The sequence below is a fragment of the Paroedura picta genome, chromosome 18 (genome assembly GCF_049243985.1).
Source record: "Paroedura picta isolate Pp20150507F chromosome 18, Ppicta_v3.0, whole genome shotgun sequence".
Lineage (NCBI taxonomy): Eukaryota > Metazoa > Chordata > Lepidosauria > Squamata > Gekkonidae > Paroedura > Paroedura picta.
Genome location: NC_135386.1, coordinates 1006849 through 1028152, shown reverse-complemented (window position 1 = coordinate 1028152; position 21304 = coordinate 1006849). Strand labels below are relative to the sequence as shown.

At 46.1% G+C, this 21304-nt stretch overlaps 1 protein-coding gene across 5 annotated transcripts in view; it reads right to left on the bottom strand.

Annotated features, from left to right (window-relative positions):
- Positions 1 to 17962, bottom strand: part of VPS13C (vacuolar protein sorting 13 homolog C) — a 69686-nt gene extending 51724 nt beyond the window's left edge. For 3 of the 5 annotated variants that reach the window (XM_077318281.1, XM_077318284.1, XM_077318285.1), the window contains exons 1-17: positions 17792 to 17962; positions 14036 to 14079; positions 13490 to 13532; positions 12206 to 12301; positions 11808 to 11909; positions 10998 to 11057; positions 9583 to 9648; positions 7545 to 7654; positions 7152 to 7211; positions 6153 to 6212; positions 4685 to 4765; positions 3334 to 3391; positions 2726 to 2853; positions 2129 to 2235; positions 1802 to 1973; positions 990 to 1052; positions 508 to 646 (exon numbers count right to left, since the gene is read on the bottom strand). In XM_077318281.1, coding sequence (XP_077174396.1) covers positions 508 to 646; positions 990 to 1052; positions 1802 to 1973; positions 2129 to 2235; positions 2726 to 2853; positions 3334 to 3391; positions 4685 to 4765; positions 6153 to 6212; positions 7152 to 7211; positions 7545 to 7654; positions 9583 to 9648; positions 10998 to 11057; positions 11808 to 11909; positions 12206 to 12301; positions 13490 to 13532; positions 14036 to 14079; positions 17792 to 17891 — 1489 coding nt within the window. In that variant the 5' untranslated portion in view covers positions 17892 to 17962. The remainder of the gene's footprint in view (positions 1 to 507; positions 647 to 989; positions 1053 to 1801; positions 1974 to 2128; positions 2236 to 2725; positions 2854 to 3333; positions 3392 to 4684; positions 4766 to 6152; positions 6213 to 7151; positions 7212 to 7544; positions 7655 to 9582; positions 9649 to 10997; positions 11058 to 11807; positions 11910 to 12205; positions 12302 to 13489; positions 13533 to 14035; positions 14080 to 17791) is intronic. The other 2 variants (XM_077318282.1, XM_077318283.1) reach the window with 2 other exon arrangements.
- Positions 17963 to 21304: the final 3342 nt, after the last annotated feature.

Genomic DNA, 21304 nt, shown 5'->3' with positions numbered 1-21304 from the left:
AATGCCAGCTGAAACATCCAATGGCCTCACCTGGTCCAGCCCACCCTTTAAAAACCCTTGGAGGCAACCAGGAAACACACCACATTGGGCCCCCCCCAGGTCTAGTATCAAAAAGCATCAGCAGTTATCTGACCAGACACATAATGGCCATTTTTTGGCAAACCATCTGCTGGGCACATTAACATGATTCGTATGTCGCAGAATCGTTTGTGGCAGCACCACACTTCCCTTGCTGGCCCAAGGATTAGCACTCCTGCTATGCAGGCTCCAGTTTTGTGCGGGGACCTGTATTCAGAGAGCGTGCCAAACTAGGGCTCGAATCCAGGCCTCTCAGCCCAGGAACCCTCCGTGCGCAAGGGGGCGGAGGGAGAAGGAGACCCCAAGCCTGACAACACGCTGTGCTCATGCCCAGCTCAAGCAGACCTCTGCTGGTCGCCGCACACCAGAGAGGATGGAAAATAGGGTTAAAATCAAGTTTGCAGAAGTGAGCTTCGAGCTCAAACCTACTTTCGGGAACCAATAGCTCCTCTTCGTCTTCTTTTTTCTTGGGCTCCTTCTTACCCCACAGCCCACTAAACCAGCCGCCTCCTTTCTTCTCTGCATCAGAGGACTTCTTCCGCAGCAACTTCTGTCCTGACCTTATAACCTAGAACCAAACACGGATAAGAAAATGCAGGCAAAGGAAAGACGCTGCCGCTTCACAGCCCCCAGTGCCTAAGAAGAGAGCCGGCATGATGGAGCAGTTATTGCGTTTAGGAAATCCAGGCTCCAATCCCCGGCTCGGGCCAGTCACGCGCTCTCAGTCTAGTCTAACCAACCTCGCAGGGCTGTTGTGAAGATCATGTACTTAAATTGTTTCCAAGCTGATCTGGACTCAAGGGGCAGGGAGGAAGTGGGTGTGACTTATACACGGCCCCCCCCCCCCCCGGCGTGTCTCCTAGACTTCCGTTTGTGAAACACGTTCGGGAAAAGGACACTGCCGGACGTACCTCGACCTGTGCTTGCTGTCGTGCCAAAACGATATTGAAAACATCCAGATGTTTTTCTAAGTCCTGAGGAACAGACAGACACACACATTTCAAGGCTCTAAAGCATCCATTCGGGGAAGCCCACTAATTGGTGTGCATCAGCACCAAGCTCCATGGTAACCCGTCCTTTCCGGGAAGCACCCCTGCTAGGCAAGCCACCCTGAGCCAGGGCTGTCCTACTGAGCCAAGGGCCCTGTTCCTGCATCAAGAGGCTTCCTGACCAATGGCCTGCTCAGTGCTCACGACTGTAACAACAATCCAATCAGATGCAGCCCACAGGCTAACTTTCTTGCTGATGTCTCCCGCTCTGTGGAGTGGTGTTTCACAGGGCCAGAGCTTATCTCCCTTGCCAACCCTTTAAAGAATATGCTAAAGGGATTTCAAGAGGGCTTTTGGGTAACCGCCGCTTGACTGCTGGTTGTTCTTTGGGTGGTCTCGACTGAGAACCTAAGAGAAGCCATGCAGGATCAGGTCAATGGCCTGCCCAGTCCAACGCCTTCTGTCACAAAGTGGCCGGAAAAAAACAGATGCTATCTGGAGGTCCATCAGCAGGGCCAGAACAGAAGTTTGTACATTGTTTCGGATTATTTTATTGCCATGAGATGCAAGTTCACCAGAGGCCCCCTTTTTGGGGAGGAAAAGGGAAGGCACATTATATTTTAATGTACAAACATGAAGCAGGGCCACAAACTAATATTTTGGCCTACATCCTGGTGGATTAGCTATTCCACCTCCCCTAAAACAATCAGCCCTTGCAGAGACACACCAAGTACCTGCATTTGTTTCTGCGTTTCTTCGGACACTTTTGCCTGGGTCAGTTTGTTTTTGTAAACGTTTTTGTAGTTTTTCAGAAGTTGCCTGTGTTGCCTTATGTTGCTCCACGACCACATGCGTGAATACCTCCTGATATGGACCTCAAGAATACCATCTATTGCATAGTGCCACCTGTGGGAAACAGGAGGCAATATCTGAATTTTAAGAAAGATCCACCATCCGGCCCGTGCCCTGCATAAAAAAGGCGATTTGCTCAGTTCTACACACTTAGATAGGCTGTCATCAAATGGATACAGGGGATTAACACTCCCGGATGTCCAACTTACCATTTCCTCGCATTCTTGTGTAGCGGTAAATCCGGCCGGTACTTTCGGTAGGGAGCGTTCCGCACCATATAATCCATGGACTCCAGAAAATCGATCATGCTAAGGTACTGCAACAAAGGAGGACATGGAGGCACATCCTTGGGAACGCTGGCAGAAGCTGCAACAGGGTCAAACCAGAGGCCCCCCTGACTCACTGCTGAGGGGTGGTGGCTGAAGGGTTGGACTAGGGTCTGGGGGAACAAGGTTCAAATCCCCCCCGGTGTTGTAGAAGCTCGCTGGGTGACCTTAGGCCCATCATACTCACTCAGCCTAAACAACCTCGCAGGGTTGTTGTAAAGATAAGACGGAAGGTTGGAGAATGGTCTCAGCCCCTCCGGGTCCACAGAACCGTGGGGCATCAGAGAAGTTAGTGAATAAAACTCCCAAGGGAACTTTCCTCAGGAACTCTATTCAGGCCAGCCCTTCTCAAGCTTTAAGCTCACTCCAAATGGACTGCCCGTGTTCTCTTTCTCAGACGCTTCCCCACAAATGAGAAAAGTGGTTCAAGGCACTGCTGTGAGCCCTCAAACGAGGTCACGAAGCGGCGAGCCGTTTCACCTGAGGCTTGGTCAGTTCCACCGCAATGCTCTGCACTTCCATGCTCCAGTCCACCTTGGGCGTTGTCAGCTCCGTTTCCGCACAAGGGTCGATGTACAGCTTTGCAGAAGCCGACACTGGCCTAAATACTGGGAGCAAACTCTGGCTTAGGAAACCCATGCCCAATTCACAACGGGCATTAGAACACCAAGGGAGTAAGAGGAGGGCAGGCAAGGGGATGCCTTCGACAGCAGCACAGCCTTGGTCCATCCCGGCCAGTCCCGTCTCCTCTGACTGGCTGCAGCTCTCCAGGGTCTTGGGCTGAGGCCTTTCCCACCGGGGCCTTTTAACTGGACGGGCCGGGGATTAACCTGGGACCTTCTGCGTGCGTAGCAGAGGTTCTTCCCCTGAGCCATGTCTCCTCCCCAACCCCAAAACCAGTGCTAAAATCAGGATTTAAAATATGCAGTACATGACAGGAGAATGGTAGGGGAATGACAGGGGAATGGTAGAGGACCAGAAGGCCTGGAGGATCATTGTCCATGGGGTCGCGATGGGTCGGACACGACTTCGCACATAACAACAACAACAACAACATGACAGGAGACAATCCCGTGCGGCACACTTACTGTACTGAGAGTCTGGAGGCTGTTGGCTGACTGAAGGGACTCCTCTTCTCAACTGCGCCTAAAATGACACGATGCTGAGTGCAAACGGCATCAGCCACATTATTACAGTGACACAGAGAAAAACAGCTGTTACAAGCTAGAGTAAGCTCCGTTGAATGAAACAGGAGTTACTTATAAGCAGAGCTGCTTAGGAGAGCTCCCTGTAGGTGCAAGACGCAGGTTCTTCGTGCAAGTTTACAATCCAAGGGAAAACGTCAAATACAGAAGGCATAAAAGGATTTTTGAGGTGGTCCTAGCACCAAGGAAGTGTATCCCAGACTAATAGCATGTGATAAGATCAGTCTAAAATATGTAAGCCTTGTCTGATTTTTCTCCCCATACCAAGAATTAATATATTTATTACTGAAATGTTTTAATAGTAAAATAGCTGGCAGATGTGCTTCCTTCCTGGGGCAGGGGAGAACATCACATGAGCCAAATTACTCTTCTGTTGACCAGGAAAACGAGGTTATCAGTGGCCACATTCTTACTTCCTTGTTGCCTTTAATAATGAGACCAGCTGGGCACTTTTATGCTATTTGAATTTCGGTTTATTCCCTTATCTCACCACTGTATTAATAAAATCTTCTTGGAAAGGAGGATATTAACTATCCAAAAACCAATCCCCCCCCAGCAGATTCCCACTTGGGTTACCAGGGAACGCATAACTTGTTACACAGAAAAGAACAGACAGCTTGCAGTTTGCTAATCAAAACTATCACATGCCAGGCTGATACAGGAGGAACAGCTCTGCTTCCTGTTCGATAAGGTGGCCCCCGGAGGATCTCCAGCCACATGTTCAGAAACCAGTTCTGGAAATCGACAGGTCTATCCCCAGATTAGACCTCCTGCAAATTAGGCGGTTCATGCCTAATTCACATGACAAGATGCAAAGGGCAGCGGCAGCTTGACCAATCTGTCAAAGATTCCGAGACACAGAAGTTGCCTGCTTCCGGTATATGGAGCCTTCATGTTGCGGGAGGAGGAGGAGAAGGAGGAGGAGCCAATCTCAAGGCGGAATTACTGTTCTCTGATCTGCGTGTTCAGCTGGAACTTGGTTTACCATCAGCCCACCTGGCCAAACGCAGCCCTCATCTTAACCACACACCTTTTCTTTGTTGGCACACTTAAGGCCACTTCGGCGATCAATGAACCCCGAGGTGGCCAGCGCTGTGGCGCTGAGGGGAGGGACGGCACCGGCACACCAGGCAGTGCCCGCACACAGGTGGAGAGCTCTGCCCCCTTTGTTTGTTAAAAGCTATGTCACTAACAGGACACTGCAAGTTTTACATAAACAAGAAGCTTAAATTACCAGTATTTCTTCCCGGGAAGAACGATAATATATTTTGCTGTCCACATTCCAGTAGAAACTGAGGGAGTCGAGACGCAACAGCTGGAAAAACAGATATGCTTCGTTAACTGCTAACACGTGCAAATCCAGGATCTCCCTGGTGAAATTTCAGCTCTGAATCTAGTGATTTGAGCTGCAACTTGAATTCTTGGGAGTCTGCAAGAAAGGCAAAGGAGTGCATTCGAAATGTCAAAGTGTTACAAAGCACAGCGAGGTCAGTGAGGTCATCCATTCAGTGTCATGAGCAGCCTAAGGGGTTGGAGGGGTGGTGAGGGATTAATGGCTGGGCTTCTGGGATGTCTCCCTCTGCCCTCCTCCCTCTGCCTAGAGATCACTGACTCCAGTTAGCTGGGATACTCAAATGCACGCAACGGGGCAGAAGTGGAGTTTGATTCTTCCATGCAATGAATCAATGAAGTCTGAATGAAATCTAGTGGGGGAGGGGAGGGGAAAGATGGAGGAAGGAAGATCCTTGGGACGAAACCAGTATGCTGACAATGTGCCTGCAGCAGAGGAAAGCAATTTCATCCTTATTAACTTCCAGTACTTCAAATTAGGGCAGGAACAGAGAAATACTATCGGACTGCCGATTCCACTGGCCCGAACCAGCAGTTAGAAGCACCATGGGCTTTGGCATTCATTTTCCACCTCAATGAAAGACTATTATTATTCATGGTACGGCAGAGTTACACTCAGGAAATGTCTAATAATATAATATAACGTGTGTAACCAAGTGGCTACAACAGTTACACGGACAGATTGGGCGATCCCCCTAAATACTAATATCTAAGTTTACAACCCACTCAATCACAGCTGGAAATTCTAGCTTGCCTCCTCATGGTTCTCTCTGGATAACACTGAAGAGCAACAACCTTTGGCGGACAGACAATCGTAGGATCCCCTGGCTATACTACACACACGGAAACCGAAAGGGAAGAGAAAAGTTATCTGAAGTGGTATTGCCCGGTGGCCCTTCCTGTTTTAAGCACAAAATATTCACAAAATCCAGCCAATCCGGTTAATCTGATCTGATCTGTGTATTTGTAACAGTCCCTCACCCATCTGCCAGAAACAGGGAGAAGGATTACCTAGGCTGGATTCCAAGGAAACATACGACTGGTTCTCCGGCCGAATGGTGCGTACGGGAGAAGATGTTTCTAATGCCACGAGCATCCACTTCATGCTAAAAGGCCACTCGGAAAACAGAGAGCTTTCCGAAAAGGGTGATACACTATCAGGGCAGGGTGAGGAATGCTACTCAAAGGGGAAAAGTAAGACACCCCACTTAGCATGGCTGTCAATTAAATAGCTCATCTAATCCCTGTCTCCGAATTTATAATTCCTTTGTGTGCGCTTTCTAATTCCTTCGTGGATTGCAGTCTTAATTCATGCATCTGCTCCTAAAAACTGCCACAGTAAAGCACAATACCTTATATATGATTTTTGCAGCCTCGTTTAGAATGCAAGGAGTCCAGTTCTCATTCGCAGTCTGGAAATGAAAAATATTCATTTTAACGGTTTCCCGTTTGCTTTTTTTTTATCCCAGACACTTATTCCGCTGTCACAGCCTGAGCGCAAAGCATTTTTGGGTAACTTAATAAGAATGGCAAACATTAATTCACGCTTGGGAGGGCATCACATGTTTCAAAGCAGCAGACTCCTGCAACCGAAAATGAAAATCCTGCAAGTGTTTTTTCTCACAATTTAATACCATGGCAACTTTGAAGCATTCCCTGTTTTAAAATCAAGTAATCAAGTTTAGGCAAGATTTCCCAATATGCAGCTTGCTACATCAAGCAAGCCAGGAAAAAGAACGTTTTGGAAAAGAGCAAACATCTATTTCCACAGGCAGGTTTGCACCTTTGAGCATTCCGCACCGGAAAGGTAACTTTTTCATGCTTGGCAACACAGCTGCTTCAGGCCAGCCCGGCCACCCACTTGAACCTAACTCAGCCCCCCCTACACAGAAACCCACCCCCCACCAAATGATTTATGAACTCACTTGCAACCCTGACAGTACTAAGGAAAGTAATTTTTCTGTCTGTTGCAGCCAGTTTCCTGGGAAAGCATGAGTCACCATGGCCTTGACCTGATTATAAATTTCTCTTGGACTCTCCATTTTGGCAGCTGTGTTATTGCTTCAAGACCTGAACGGTTTGTGCTGGGTCACAGAGTCACCTTCTTCCTGGCTGGCCGGGTGAGGTTTAAGCCTAAAGCCAGACATCTTAGATTCCACCCATTTTCTAACGGTGCTGCCTCTTGTACTAACAGTTCCCTTTTCTAGCTGCACGCCCACATTCGCGAGACTGGGGATTACAAGACCCGAGAGCTTCGCTCTCTTCATTAACTGAGAAACACAGGAGGCTCCTCCTGACCCCCGGGGGTTTATTAAAGCTACAGGAATTCTTCCCAAAGAGTTCAGCATTACCAGCAAGCTCAGCTCTCCCAGAGTCATCCCGAAAGAAAGGGGTCGGCTGGGATCTGTGATCTACAAAAATAAAAAGTGAAATGATTAATGAAGCATTACTAGTGACTATTAGTGAAGCTATTCCAGTTCCCAACAAGGGGAGGGGGGTTACATGGACTGTCTGAAAGAAACACTAAACGAAATTCTTTAAAAGCTTAACTTTTAGACGATGATTTTGTATCTTCAGGTATTTTAGATAACGTGTCTGCAAATTAACTCTTTGGTTTCCTAGAAAAGGAAGTCCATGGGCTCTGGTCTACTTGAGCCACGCATGAAGAGCCAGACGCTTTTCTGAAGTGCCCCCAGAGACCACGGTAAGGTTTACTCCAGCGAGGGGGAATTTAGAACACTTACGTCATCCTCGTACTTGATGTGGATCCCTGTGATTTTGACTTGTACGTTTTTGATGACTTGCGTGGCAAGTTTTTCCAGGAAAGTGTCTTTCTTCTCTTCCTTCGGTTTGTCTAAACAAAAAGGAGGCCTGGCTCGTCAGCTCTCCACCTCAAGGCCCCCCCTCCGCTCCAAAGGTTGCTCGGTGCCATCAAGTTTCACATCAAGCGGCCACATCAAACACGGTGGACTTTCCAACACTCGTGATCCGTGATCTAGACTTGCTTCGTTTTAGCATTTGGGTCGAGAGGGGAAATTAATCTGCAGCGAATACGGCCGAATTTGCATCCCCAACCCCCTCTTCTCCCCCAAACGGGAAGAAAGCAAACCAAGTAGGTGGAAAGTCACCAGCTAATCACACGCATTCGCTTCCGGGGAAAAGAAGCCCATTTTTACCGGTCATTTTAAACTCTCCCTGATTCCTTTCCCTCCCCGCCAGCGGACGTCTTTCACGGTGACTCAAGGAAGCCGAGACGGTGCAACGAGGGGAGGCAGTGCTAGGCCCTTGCAGTGAACTCTGAGTCCCACCCACCTCTGCATAAGCAGGCCAGAGAGCAGCAGGTCCCCGCAGCCCACCCAGCTCCCTAACTGAGTCAGGCGGAAGCCCTCAGCCAGCCAGGGACTCCTTGGCCAGCTTTCAGCTCATTTCAGAGGCTACCCCACTGAGCCACTGAGACCTTCCTCGGAATGGCAAGCATAAATGGATGCAAGACTGGAGCTTCCCCCCCTCTCCTCCCCCAGGCAGCAGGGGCTTTTTGGTAGCTGCCCCCGACGCTCGAGAGACCCATCCTTCTACTCCAATTGCCTCATTTCTGGAGGCAGAACCTCCTGACAATTTGAAGGTACCGGTTTAGACGGATTTGGGCTGTTTTACTGATTTTGGTTTTACTTGTTGCTGAACAGTTTTCAGGGTTTTTTTTTAGTGCAAAACCACAGGAGTTGGATTGTGCAGAAAAGAAGCTGCACATTCAAGGACAGCTACCTGCCTCCAAGTCCCTGAATGGAAAAGCCTGAAGCAGGAGCCTGGCGCAGGTTCAGATCCAGCAGGAGGAGCTCTAGTTCAACAGGACCGTTCCTTCTTGCACAGTTTGTCCTGCCACACGGAGATTTCATCACCCTACCTGAGGCAACTTACCCCATAACCCGTGACACAAACCTATATACAAATCATAAACAAACAACTCTATCCCAGCTGTTTCGGACATGCTAACTAAATGGGATGTTGGGGAAACAGCTGTGCTGGGAACAAATGTGACATGCATCCACACTTGGTAAGTGAGAAAAGCAGCCAAAACTTACAAATAAAAACCAACTGTGCTGAAGAGACAGGCACGAACTCAAAGGCGGAAGTTAGATCTCACGCAACTCTTTTGCCTCTGTCTGTTGACCTTTGCACAAAATGAGTGACGTGGCAAACCCCTCAGAGAACAAACGGAGGGCTCATCATTTAATGATTATTAACAAAGGGGCATCAAACGAAGGCTTCTTTGGGGCCATTGGCATAACTCAACGAGGAGGGACTGCCTTGCTTCTACGTTCATGTCCACATAAACACGGCAGCGAAAAAGGAGCTCTTTTGGCACATGGAAGAGAAACGGATCTATCATGTAGTAAGTTTTCGTGGGCTGCAGCCTTCTCCAGCAGATCCCCCAAGCAGGCTCCTGCTCACAAACACTTAGGCCACAATAAATCTGTTCATGTATGAGATGACAAAAGACTTTTGCTTCGGACGGACAGACGGACGGACAAACACCCCACTGCGACACAAACACTAACTTCAACTACGTTGATCAACCTGATTAACCCAATGAAGTGAAAGTGTCACCAACAGACTTAGCAGCGGTCACCGTGAATCAAGCCACCCGCATCGCTGACCCTTTGTCATCTTATTATGGATGACTTGCTGCGTCTGCTTGTGTGTGTGTGTGTTTTTTAAGCTGTTTATAAACAAGGATGAACCAACAAACAAAAATATGCAACACACTGTGCTAGTTTTACCCACCTTTTGAGCGACTGCGACCTTTAAATCGTTTCTTAAAATGCTTTTTAGACTTTTTAGACTTACTTCCTTCTCAATGCAAGCAATTTTACAGAAAAAAGGATAAATTAACGTTAGGCAAGTATCACAGAGCAAGCAATGAAAATATAGGAAGACAAAAAGTACGGCAGAAAAGAAAAAAAGCTGAAGAAGAAACATGGGGAGGGGAGAATGACTTCATAAAATTAACAATTATTTCCGGCGGCCCGTAAGAAATTATCTTTATTCCTCTGAGCCAGTAGGAAGAGGAGCGAATAGCTGTACAGGTTTTACAGAGGCTGCGTGACCCACCCATCCAATGTTTCCTAGGCAAGGACATATGATCGGGGTCCTGCAAAGTACTGAGGCACAGACAAACAGAGGGCTCTTTACAGGCACACAACTGGAGGGAGAAAGTCAGACTAGCCTGGCTGAGACCTGGGAATGACGGCTGCAGGAAGGAAGCTTCCGTTGGCGTGCTTCGAAATAAAAGAGGGAACCATTTGTGCCTGGGGGGACTTTGGGTGGATGGAAGCTCCGCCCTTTCCCCACAAGCCACATTTAGACAACAGACAACGGACTTGCTTGGGTATATAGCCCTACTATTTGCTATGGCAGAGAACCAGAAAATTCTCACCCAGGGCATTAATGATTAACCTGCACAATCTAGCTTAGCTTCTTTTTTTTAATAGGGTGCCTACAGATTTTTAAAATATATATCCTTCTGTTTGAGTTCAACCACCTTAACTGAACCAAACGTCAGACCGTGACCAGCCCAAAGGTTGTTTTAGCCACTTCATTCAGTCTTCCCCTGGTAGCCCCAGCACAATGAAATAGCGGTTTATGTGGAACAAACACTATTTCAAGCAAATTTGGCCTGCCTGGGCTAGGATCTTAAGCCTCTTACACAGAAGCAAACTGAATCATACGGGATTTGTTTCCAAGTAAAAGTGGACTGGCCAATTTCTTTCTTGCGGAAAGGCTGCTGTCTTTAAAAAATGAATTTTTTGCATTGCCCATCCCTTATCAGAGCCCAGAGCTGGGTACAAAGTTCTCTGTCCTCTTTGCAGTTAGTTATGACAGCATCTTGGAAAACACTTGGAGAATATAATTGTAGAGGAACAACCGTATTGACCTACCCCTTCTTTTTCTTTGCAACACAAGAATCCCAGAATTTATTTGTGCGCATGCATGCATGCATGCCAGAAAGAGACTGCATAGCAAACTTTCCAGAAACATCGTGTGAGATCTACCTGTGAGGTTCAATTCTATCAACTACGTATCTCGGCCTGAGTTCAACAGTGATCTAAAGCCACTCAAGCCAACCCACTCTGAGCAGCCATCACTCAATCTCCCTTTCCAAAGCTCCTCGGGAGTAGTAATTAACCATGCATACCCACCGGGTTTGACATCCTTGTACACAATGGTCTCCAGTCCATATATGAAATCTGAATGACCTCCTTCATCCGTACGTTAGCAACAACCAAAAAAGCATACATATTTAAACATCATCTACTTTTCAACCTGAACCATCAACAAAGGTTTCGTTAGCACTAAAAAAAAAAAAAGACGAGTTTCAAACCTATTTGCATTTACTGCAGCAAACAAAACACTGAGTGCTTTTCATGGCAAAGGGAGTAAAGCACTGGTATTGTACAATTGCAGAAAACAAAGAAGTGATTTAAGGACCCGATTTGTCGTTACACCAGCCGCTAAGAGCATCCATTTTCCCCAGAAAATTTGCCAGTCGTACAAGCAAAAGATTGCCAAATCGTACAGACTAATTTTGGTTGGCTGGCTGGGTTTTGTGACGATTTACAACTTGGTCAAAACAACTTAGAACGATTTACAACTTCCCACTTGAAAGGAAAAGAAATAAGCAGGGAAATTGATTTGGATCCTGCAATGCAAGAAAGAGGCTTTCGAAAGCCTTAACCGACACACTCAGTAAGACAGGAAGTCTGCAAGATGCAGAAGGATTCCAATACCCTGCTTCCTAAAAGATATTCAGCGTGTAAAGGACAGAAGAATGCTAACTGGCCTATAATGGAGAATTTTACTTCTATTTTTCACCACCTGCATCAGTTTTCTAACTGGGATCTTCGCGACATCGCCACTGACTCCCCAGTTTCCAGACACTGTTCTGAACCCCCGAGCACCCCTTCTTCAGACACATCGTCTTACAACACTGAACTGCAACTAGACAATACCTTTATCTGCTGCTTTCTGCAGGGCTTCTTCAACTCTTGACAGGTCTTTTTGCTTATTCGCTTGTAGATACTTTTCCTCTTTTTCTGCATCATATTTAATGCCTGGAAGACACAGTGATACAGAACTGATGACCAGGTCACAGCGTGGAACTGTGGGAGGACAGCAAAAATGCCTCCTCTCTTACAATTCCCCTTCTTCCCCCAAATACTCCTTTATACGTCTTTTCCGTTTCCAAATCTACGTTCTGTTGGGGCACCCCCCCAGAAGGCACACTAGGTCTGGTTCATATAACACACCCTCTAATGAAGAACACGCTGCTGACCCACCCATTCATCCCCCTTTCCTTCGCCTGTGCGAAGTCCCCATGCTCCCGTCACCCAATTTCCTGGTAACTTACTTGCTCCAGGGACAACCAGAAGATACAAGCCTTCTAGAGTTGCAACGACAGCTTCTCCGTATAGATTCTTCCAAGGAATCTTCAAGGTCAGCTTGTCTAGAAGTAAGATGCTCCAAATTATTTTATTTATTTCCGCTAGGAGGGGAAAGGTTACGAGAATTCACCTCCTCATAAATTAGAAGTTGTGCCTCTTTGGCTGTTTTTATCTGCTTTTATCTTATCTATATATCTATATATCTATATATCTTATATCTTATATCTTATATCTTATATCTTATATCTTATATCTTATATCTTATATCTTATATCTTATATCTATCTATATATCTATATATCTATATATCTATATATCTATATATCTATATATCTATATATATATCTATATATATCTATATATATCTATATATATCTATATATATCTATATATATCTATATATATCTATATATATCTATATCTATATCTATATCTATATCTATATATATCTATATATATCTATATCTATATCTATATCTATATCTATATCTATATCTATATCTATATATCTATATCTATATCTATATCTATATATATCTATATATATCTATATCTATATCTATATCTATATCTATATATCTATATCTATATCTATATCTATATATATATATATATATATATATATATATATATAGGACCCCTCTTCTCTCTCTTATCTGGGCTTAGAGCAGTAGCAAGTTAACCTTTTTTTGAAGTTAACCTGTTCACAATAAGTGAAATACCAACCACATAGATACGTCATGGAAGACACGCTTCTATTTTTGCAAGTCGCATTTCTTTCTCTCGTTACCACGGGAGTAAGATCCTCCTTGTAATTTTTTTAACCGCATTTTCCCCTTAACCAGGAAGTGCCAACACAGCACAGTACTACAATTGAAGGTCTTGCTGGTTACACAAAACACTGGGCCTACCCCAATGCCACGTGGGTCACCTTCGTTCTGTCAGAGTTACAACAGCATGTTTCAACTGGGCCAGAGAGTGAGGAACTGCAGTTAAAGAATGTTTGTAGTATGATTCAAACAGAACCATAATCTGACCACATACAACTTACCCTCGGTGGAATTTGTTATAATTATAATGTGTATGATGATAATGGTCCATGGCACCGGCCTGATTTCTCTGAAAGGTCTTGTGCATTAAGCTCTAGGATGAAAATCTATGACCTGCCAGGTGGTTACGACTTATTTTTCCCACTTGGCATAATCACCAAATTAAAAAAAACAAAAACACGCTTTAAATGATCCACCTACCGATTTGTCCAGCCTTTACTCTGAAAGGCAGATCCAGTTCGCTCTAATGGAAGGAAAAAATATACACATTATGCAAGATCTATCTTACTGTGTATTTTCCTATACAGTAACAAAAAAAGTTTATAACATTATGGGTTAGAAAAGAACAAGTCAGTGACCACGAGACCCATGGGGAAGGGGAGCCTCATTCCCCCAAACACACACACATGGAGGAGAGACCCCCTGGAGCAGCTCCCAATGGCTGCCACAGAATCATAGTAAGTGATTTGGGGGGGGGGGTACCCCGGGTTTGCGGAAAAATCTGTTTAGGGTCAATGTGGCCCCAGTCCAAAGATTTAGATATCCAAAGATAGAGGCCAGGCTTTGCTGAAGGTAAATTAGTTTTCAGCCTCCCTGAATATTTAGTAGCACTGGAAACTTCCCAAGAGTAAAATTCGTTATCTCACTCCCTTCATTACAGAGCCGTTACTCTGGATGCCTGACTAGCCCCACTCTGGCTCATTTAGAAAAGACAAAGATGTTCCCTGGACTAAAATAAGTGCTTACCAGTGCATTCTCTTTTATCTGCAAGTTGTCTAGTGCAACGTTTCCTACAAAAAGAGAGAAAAATAGTCAGCGGAATTTTGGCACCGTGTCAGAAGCATCCTACTTTATTCTACAGCAACGTCAGTGTGGTGCACAGTTCGCAACATTGTTCATTTCTCGGGTGGCGTGTGTAGTTGTGTAGACGGAAGATCAGAGGACTGTCTAGCAGCCAGGCAAGGGATGTTCGGAGGTCATTTGCCATTACCTGCCTCCACACACCTTGACCCCTAGAGTTCTTTGAAGGTCCCTCATCCAAATACTAGCCAGAGTTGGGCCTGCTTAGCTTATGACGGGATTGGGCTTGCTTTGGCTATTCGGGTCAGAGGGCAGAGGTCGTAATGTCAGACTAGTATCTGGGAGTCCCAGCTCTGAATCCCTCTCCACCATGGAGACCTGCTTGATGAACTGGAGTCACACACTCCTACACAGTCCCCGGCTAACATATGTTACAGGATTGGTTGGGAGCAGGGGTAGTCAACCTGTGGTCCTCCAGATGTCCATGGACTACAATTCCCATGAGCCCCTGCCAGCAAACGCTGGCAGGGACTCATGGGAATTGTAGTCCATGAACATCTGGAGGACCACAGGTTGACTACCCCTGGTTGGGAGGATAAAATAAAGGAGAGGAGAATAATGCCAGCTGCTTTTGGTTCCCATTGTGGAGAAAAGCAGGATACAAGGAGTATAACTACGAAGGGGACAACCCTCTATTTTATTGCTTCTCCATCCCTCAGTGACAGCAGTATACGTAGATTTCTCATCTCACTTTTCAGAGAGTGGCAAAAGAGAAATACCAAGGATGCCAGTGGCTCACACACAAATGTGTATCAGTAATAAAGCAATTCTACCCCTTTGCACCTACATTTTTCTATGCATCCCATTTTTATAGAAAACAAGTTAGGCTTTTCAAGATCTAACGAGATCTGGGCGGCAGCAAAGCATAGCATGTCCATGTCCTTTGCTCAAGTATTTCGGTTTCGTTTACTGCAGTGTTCAGCCCAGAGCCAAGATCCAGAAAGGCAAACGCTAAGCTTGTTAAGTTGAACCACTCCAGCTTGTTTCGGGGGCCGCTTTTTAAACAGAAGGGAAACTCTAAACTCCAGGGATTGAAAGCGAAAGCTGATATCAGTGGTCTGTCCGATAATATTTTTTATTTTCCAATGGCAAACTTTGCATGGCTGAAGGGAAAGCGACTTTCCTTGTGATGTTGATTCACGTTGGAAACTGAGCCAAGCTGAAACGAGGGCTTGTATTTGGCAACAACAAAAATCCATCTATGGGAAAACAGTGATTTGGGGGAACCTATGACAGGGAAGAACATGCTCACAGCACAGCTCCAACTGAGACCCCACTCAGAGAGACACAAGTGCTCCCTCCAAATGCATTTTGTGACATCCAACTGCTTTCCAACAGCATCAGATGAAACTGACCAATCCTGACTTGTGAGGGAACCACAGCTGGTCAGTTTCCATTGATTCTAATCCAAATTATCAAAAGGAGAAAAAAACAGGAAGAAATAAAGATAATGCATAGCAAAACACAAACAAACAAAAAAACCCTTGTGACCATCTAGGCTGACATCAGAGAATCACAGACACATGCTGCAAAGCAAATCTTTAGGAAATGACATCCTCCCCCAATGTGTTTTTAAACTAACTCTTAAGAATGTGCAAAATGGTGATGTTTGGAAAGTTTACCACTCCACAAATAAACTAATCTGTGGAGGCATAGCTACATGATCTACAAACCATTACTTCAACTACTAAATTAACACAGTCCAGTTCTGAGTCATTAAGGAACAGCTGATTTTTGTCAAGACAACCCATGATTCCTTTCTAACCCCTAACCCTTTCCCCCACAAGCTCTCCTGCTTCATTCACCTTTGTGCTTCTGGCTAACCCAACAAAGTAAACAAGTCCTGAGACAAAAGCAGCAGCGATTGAGTTTTACAAGAAAACTTCACCTCATTTAAAAACTGTATTTTCCGGGAAGAATTATATTACTCAGCAAGGGGAAAAAAACAGAATTGAAAGCCAACAAGGATAATTTTGCATCTTTCCAAATAGCACCAAGAAATGCCATGCAAGAAGACCAATATCTCCAGAATGCATGCTGCCCCTACACCGTCCCACTGAATTAATTCCTTCCAAACCAGACACTGTCTAAAGGGCCACGGATGATAGTGTACAGTAATAATGCAATGACAAAAACAGTCAAAGTGCAATTGAGAGAACTGGATTCAGTGTTCTTTTCATTCTTATAAGGCTATCATGAGATGAGGGGGTAAAAAACCACTCAAACGAGGTTAATTCACATTAATTCACTTAATAGCTTGTTGTAACATGAAATCTCCATTTCGATACAAGAATATTCACACATACGTTTTCCTCTTAAAACTGAACCAACAACTCATGGTCACTGAGCTGGGCTCTTATAAAAAGAGCCCCTCCCTCCTTCCCAATACCTCCTTTCTGAGGTCAGGCATTATAAATATAAGTAGATGTTCCATTGTGCCCTATTTATTAACACAGTCTGATACTGTGAGCCAGGAATTTGAACTTTAAGTTTTACTTTTCACATACCTAACTCCCAGACAAACAGCCAGGCAAACTGCAACAGACTGTGCAACAGTCTGATGATGTTTAAGAAGATGTCACTCTTTGCGAAAGAAGGGCCTTCATTTTTAAGAAACTGTGAGCACACTGTGTCTGTTCCCTGGGGCATTATGGAGTTAGGGACATCAACAGAGCAGCTTGGGGGGGGGCATAGACTCAGCTCCAGTCAACACCAATAAAGGGGGGGTGGGCAGGAAGAAATAAAGATAATGCACAACTTAAAAATCCAGGGCAAACAAAGCTATCAGGGACATTTTAAAAAGCAGGGGCCGCAGAACTGGTTGACTCTGTCCTTCAGGCGGCTGCAATAGCTACTAACAGTTGCGCTAACTTTACCATATCCCAAATGTAGCTTCAAGGGGGGAATAGTAATCAGGCCAACAGAGAAATAAGCAGTGTCCTCCTCGATCCCTTGGGGGGGCTCTACTTTCCCTCTGAACAATCTCTCACCAAATCATAACCTTCTCACTAGGATTGCCAACCTCCAGGTGGCGTCTGGAGAACTCCTGGGATTGCAACTGATCTCCTGGCAACAGCTACAAGTTCAACTGGAGAAAACGGCAACCTTGGCAGGTGGACTCTAGGGCACTGTACCCGGCCCAAGTCCCTGCCCTCCTCAGACTCTATCCCCCTCCCCCCCCCAAAAAAATCTCCAGGCTTCTCCAAACTTGGAAACCCTGCCTCTCGCTCTAACCAACCCCACAGGGCTGTTGTGCGGTTGTCCGAGAGCCATGCATTGCTGCTTATTTATTCAGCCCATTCCCCCCACTTCCTCCAAGGAGTTCTTCTTAGCCTGACAACAGCCCTGGGAGGTAGGCTAGGCTGACAGCGGGCAACCACCCCCAGGCCAGCAATCCTAGTAGCAGCACGGGGAGGGCGAAGGATGCCCTAAGATGACACTAGATTGAGACAGGCAGGGGGTTGGGTTCTGAAAGGTAGACTGCCTCTTCGCAGGGAGCTCCACGGGCAGCATCTTGTGGTGGGGAGGGGGAGGGGGGGAGGGGAGGGGGAGGGGCAGCTCACCTGGGCAAGACGGCAGGTGGGCTCCCCCTCCCCCCCCAGGCCGCGGCCATTTTCCCCGCCCCCCCCCCCCCGCGCTCACCGCCCCAGATGCCCAGCTTCAGCTGGGACTTGTTCAGGTTCTCCACGTAGTCGCCCAGGAAGCGGTTCAGCAGGTCGGCGACCACCGACTCGAGCACCATGGCGACCCTCGCCCGCCGACCGGCCGCTCCTGACGGGAACGCCGACTGCCCTCCACGCGCATGCGCCGCGCCCGGGCGACGGCTGCGCCCCCCCCATCCTCCCTCCCCGACCTGCCACTCACCGCCGCCACGCCCCTCCCTCCCTTGTTCAGCTCGCCGCCCGCGTGACCGAGCGCGCGGCCGGCGCGCGCCGGCGCCCCCTTGCCGCCTCCGATAGGCTGGAGCGCGCGCGCGTGATCGGCCCTTTCAACCTCCTCCTCCTCCTCCTCGCGCCGAGGCCCGGGGCGACGAATGTGAGAGAAAAAGGCGGGAAGAGGGAGCGCGCGCGCCTCCGCTTCCTCCTCCTCCTGTCGCCTCAGGCGCGGCTCTGCCTCACTTCGTCTTTCCGCCCCAGTAGCTTCAACGCGAGCCCTACGCTCTCCCCAGAAGGCCTGGCTTTGGTGGGCCTAGAGAAGGCAGCCTCCCCTGTCCCCACTTTGCAAGGCCATAACATGGCTGTTTGTGTAGTCGGCCCGCGGACTCACACCCTAAGTCACGTCCTACCAATGCAATGGGGTACGCAGGAGTCCAGGGAACCAGGATATGCCCTTTTTCAAGGGGTGGGAGGGATAATTGTCACCCACTGACAGCTCCATAATGGAAGCCAGTTGCAACTTTTCTGTCAGGGGCGTTTGCAGAGGCAGAACCAAGGGACTCGAGCTTTCTGGCTTATGCAGAAGTGCTCCAATGTCGTTGCTTCCCCCAAAACCTTGCACAACGCGATACACCAGCCCGTGGTATTGTAGGTATTACTAAAAGGGTGTCTGTTGTGGGGAGAACAATAAAAATTGAGTCCAATAGCACCTTTAAGGCCAACAAAGATTTACTCAAGGCATGAGGGAACATCATTTGTGATCCAATACAAAGGAAAAACATAATTGTAAACACATCACATTACTAATGGCATAACGTTGAATAGTAAAATGTTGAACATTCAGCCACTGGTGGCATAAGACTACTATTTCCACCATCATAGATTCATCACAGGTAGCAAGGATGGAGCTTTGGTCAAATCTCCCAAAGTCCTGTTCATTCTAGTGGATAGTCAGACTTGCAGAGAAGCTGTGAATAGTCCAACCTCTTACATTACTATAGAAGTCTTCCTTTTCCTATCTGTATTATGCCTTCACAATATTCTGTTTAATTTACTATTGCAGTGCAAATGATAGCTAAGGAAGTGCAAACATCACACCTGCTAGTTTCAATACCTGACAGAAGATGGCGCTTGCTGAGCATTTATTTCAGCACCAGCACTGAGAAAGGTAATCATGCCTATGAGTTGTAAAGGGGGGGGGGGGGGAGCTATTGTTGCACCGCTTCTGATCACCACCCCTGGGTTTGTTGCAAGAGCTCAGCTGCTCTAGTGCCCAAAGACTTGTGTACATGTTTCTTGGCACCTCATTTACCACACTGCTCATAACTATGCCTCATTGCTTAAGTCAAAACATGTTCACTTGCTTTTAGGATTTCTTTAAAGTGCGGTTAAGCAGAAACTTAAAAAATAAGCTCTTCATTTAGCATGTTCAACGTTTTGTGCAAGTTACACCTTATCTCCCTCCATTCCTGTTTTAGATCTGCTGGTATTCTCTTTGTCCTGTGGTTGCCAATTGTCGCCATTGCTGGCAACCCTGGACTTCCTAGCTGACTTAAACATTACTGCACCTGATACATGTGCCAAAGAACTTCAGAATGTTAATATTCCCACTTACAAAACTTTTACAGAAGGAGACCAAGATGCTGCAGTTTCCAAACCTCTCCAAGAACGGACCTTCTTGCTTGAATGCTTTGAATTTCAAACATGGCATCATGACGAAAACCGATATCCAAGCCTTTCTTGGGGCCTCTGATGATGTTTCAGCCTGACCTTTATAATAAATCAATAGAGATAAAAGCTTTGGATTAGACATAAAAGAGGCTGTTTTAGGTGAAAATAACATTTATTTAATCAATATTTTGCTCATGCAAAAAGGGGAAGGAAATGTCATGGACATCTTTAAACTATTTCAGAGCTGATTCTGTGTGCATTGTGGGCAATTACTTGCCTATGATGTTTTTTGAAAACAGCATAAAGCTCATCTGAACCACCACACTTGATTAAGAAGTATAGCTTCATACCACAGTGTTGTTTGGGGTTGTGTTACAGTGAACCCCTTCCATGGCAAGCCAAAATACTTGTATCATGAAGCTTTAGCAGTCCTTGGGGCATGAGATCAGTGTAGCAGTTGGTAAGCAGTCCTATCAGTTGGGAAAAAAAATTGAGCAACACTATGAAATAGAATAATGCCGCAATCTCAGGACATGAGCTGCTGACATAACTGACTCTCTTATTTACTTCATTTATCCTCTGCTGCCTTTCTTCCCAGTGGGGGCCAAAAGCAGCATACGTAATTCTCCTCTATTTTTAATTCTCCTCTATTTTATCCTCAGAACAACCCTATGAGGTAGAATGCATGAAGAAAAAGAACAGTTGGTTTTTATACCCCAAATGCCATGCCTGCACACTGAAGGAGTCTCAAAGCGACTTACTATCACCTTCCCGTCCTCTCCCTACTACAGACACCCTATGAGGTAGGTGGGGCTAAGAGAGTTCTGACATAACTGATTTTTAAATTAGTGCTTTTACTTTTGTGGTACGCATTTTGCAAAATCACCACGTGTGGAAACAAAAATAACTAATTTCCTTAGGAACATTTTTCTGTATTCTTTTAGCAACTTTTTTTTTCACATGCTGAACTTTTATGGGATATTTTCCTCATCTCCCAACTGAAACTGAGCAGACCATTCTGTCTGTGTTGATTCCCTGTGAGTTGAATGGAAGATTATTTATGTTGGGTTATTTGTAACAGAGCCAATCAGGCACTTAACCTCTGTGGGTACACTGACTAGCATCGCTGGGTTGTTACCGCAGCTGCAAAGAAAGGGTAAACAAAAGGGTTTGGGTTTTCAGATAGCTTATCAGAAACTTAGACGAAAAGAAGCATGTATTCCTTGAACAGCAAAAAAGGGCAAATCTTGTACAAGTAAAGCCACAAAGTTCAGTGTGTGACCATGGTCCAGGCACTTGTTCTTACTCTGACCTATCTCACATAGTTGTTGTGAAGATAAAATGTGGGGGAGGGAAGACGATACTACCCTGTGCTTCTTAGGGGAAAACAAGATGAAGCTGGGTATAAAAATACAAACAATATACCCAGAGAGCTCCTGTGATGTGTTCCACAGTGCTTCCCTTGTACTCTAGCATGAGATCATTTTCTTGCCTTTAAAACATTTCTGTCCTGCATCCTATATTTCTGTGTTTTCATCTCCCCCCCCCACCTTGTTTTCCCATCTATAAAACCCAAACATCCTGGATATTCACATGCTCACAAATCCAA